This window comes from Penaeus chinensis, chromosome 38 (genome assembly GCF_019202785.1).
Source record: "Penaeus chinensis breed Huanghai No. 1 chromosome 38, ASM1920278v2, whole genome shotgun sequence".
NCBI classification, from domain to species: domain Eukaryota; kingdom Metazoa; phylum Arthropoda; class Malacostraca; order Decapoda; family Penaeidae; genus Penaeus; species Penaeus chinensis.
The window spans coordinates 8,487,827-8,490,326 of NC_061856.1; the positions used below are offsets into that span (position 1 = coordinate 8,487,827).

Sequence of the window (2,500 nt, forward strand, 5' to 3'; positions counted from 1 at the left end):
CATTTACTTTTTATATAAGTTTAATCCGTATTGCTTCACGACGGTGATAATATTTATGTATGCACGAAGAACATGCATTGCAATGAATGGACTAAGACATCTGAATTTCACAAATTATGAAATTCATTCTGATTCCGTCCATCTCCGATCAAATAACTTACAATCCATCGTTAGAAGATTAAGTACACCGGCCATTAATAATATTCCTGATGAGAAATTTGGACAAGCCGACCTAAAATTTCCGAGGACTATGTGTGTGCTTGTGTGTGTGTATGTGTGTGTGTGTGTATGTATGTGTGTGTGTGTGTATGTATGTGTGTGTGTGTGTGTGTGTGTGTGTGTGTGTGTGTGTGTGTGTGTGTGTGTGTGTGTGTGTGTGTGTGTGTTTACGAGGCTTTCTCTAGCACGTAACCTAAGGTATTGTTATGAGTGTTCTTGACATTTGTTCTGTTCGTGAGAAAGTTTACTTGTTGCGTGTTCGTGCTGTGATATCATTACGAGTTACATAATGTGCTATGTTTAGTTTACTCCAATGGTGTGTGTGTGTGTGTGTGTGTGTGTGTGTGTGTGTGTGTGTGTGTGTGTGTGTGTGTGTGTGTGTGTGTGTGTGTGTGTGTGTGTGTGTGTGTGTGTGCGTGTACGTGCGTGTGCGTGCGTGTATGTGCGTGTGCGTGTATGTGCGTGTATGTGCGTGTATGTGTATGTGCATGTATGTGCCTGTGCATGTGCGTGTAAGTATGTGCGCGTATGTGTGCATGCGTGTATGTACGTGTGTGTTTGGCGTGTGTGTTTGGCGTGTGTGTTTATGCGTGTGTTTGTGCGTGTGTTTGTGCGTGTGTTTGTGCGTGTGTGTTTGTGCGTGTGTGTTTGTGCGTGTGTGTTTGTGCGTGTGTGTTTGTGCGTGTGTGTTTGTGCGTGTGTGTTTGTGCGTGTGTGTTTGTGCGAGTGTTTGTGCGAGTGTGTTTGTGCGTGTGTTTGTGCGTGTGTGTTTGTGCGTGTGTGTTTGTGCGTGTGTGTTTGTGCGTGTGTGTTTGTGCGTGTGTGTTTGTGCGTGTGTTTGTGCGTGTGTATGCGTGCGCGCATCCGTGAAACGAAAGTTCATCTCGAGCCCATGACACGGTGTGTCTTGTATGTCCAAATAACAACTTCCTTTGAATGCATAACCACAATCATTACCATCCTTTGTTACCCGATATGTCACGTCATTCCAGTCAGCCCTACCTCTCCCCACCTTTTTCGTGACGGTTGGCAAAGTAGAACCTTCCTTGCGTGTGTGATGCATGCGTGCAAGCGATATCGCATTACCGCTAAACCATCTCCGACGCTCGGTTAAATCAAATATTGAACAAAACTCTGCGTGCTTTTTTCCTGGAAGTTTCGGTTATCTAAGAGAACCTCAAACTACCTTTAAAAAGTTTTCTTTTTTTTACACAAAAACTTGAAACAGTTAAACTAAGAAATAAAAACTCGAACTCACTCTAGACCAAAGCGGGGAATTCCTCGATCAATACATAATTACTAACACGCTCTCACGTATCAGTGAACGAACAATTTTGGACTTCAATTGGATATCACCTTCGTATTCATCATTATGCTAAAACGCACATTAATGCCGATCATTCAATCCATACAGCTCAAATCATTACTGAGTAGTCCCCTCCTCCGTTACGGACTAAGAACATCTCCCTCACCTATTCACGATCGGTTACTCCAACTTCCGGTCACCTGGGCGAAGGTGAACACATTAGTAGCCTGTTGTACATGTGCATTTCCGGCGGGATGGGAAAACACCCCTCTCTACCCACGCAAGGAATCGGCAAAGAAGCGTGCAAGTGTAGTGGATCCCGAGCTGAAATAAGTGAATTCCAGAGCCTCTCCTCGCCAGCCATCTCTTTAAGCCCCGCGAGTTCGATCAGAAGAGCGGCACACTCAGTAGGTCATACGAGAAGGCGACGGTCTCGGCCCCTGGGTGTTACCTGGGGACGTGATTGACCACTATGAGGTGCATGGCAAGGGTATACCAGCAGGTTCCTGGGACTGGGTACCTCGCCAAGGACAAGGGGGAAGCGGCAGGTGTCTGGTGCAGGCAACGCAGCACAGTTGGGGGAGGGGGCATGGGGAGGAGGAGCAGGGACAGGAGACAGCCCCAAGCACAGGCAGAACACAGCAGCAAGGGTGAGAACAGAACAGAGCCTGACGAACGAGTGTCGTGGCGAGACACGGCACAGGTGGGACGCAGCGCCCTGTGCCCTCCACACACAAGGAATCGCTGTCCTGGCCTCCTCCACCCAGCCGTCCGCTCCCCACGGCCTCTCCAGCTGCAACGTACTTCAAAACAGTTATAACATAACAAACGACACCGTGCAAGACTCACCCTTGAAGATATTTATGAATAAAGGTGTCGGGTCTGGGAATAGTGTGTTGGTGGTCGCTGCCAAGGGCCTGGGACCCGCCTGGCTGGGAGATCTGGCGAATTAGACCTACGAATTTCTTCTTGAGC

At 47.8% G+C, this 2,500-nt stretch overlaps 1 protein-coding gene across 2 annotated transcripts in view; it reads right to left on the minus strand.

The window, feature by feature from the left end:
* The window catches only part of LOC125045890, a 60,008-nt gene that overhangs the window by 57,346 nt on the left and 162 nt on the right, over positions 1-2,500 (minus strand). For both annotated transcript variants that reach the window (XM_047643474.1, XM_047643473.1), the window contains exon 1: positions 2,375-2,500. This exon is cut by the window's right edge and continues 162 nt beyond it. In XM_047643474.1, coding sequence (XP_047499430.1) covers positions 2,375-2,500 — 126 coding nt within the window. The remainder of the gene's footprint in view (positions 1-2,374) is intronic.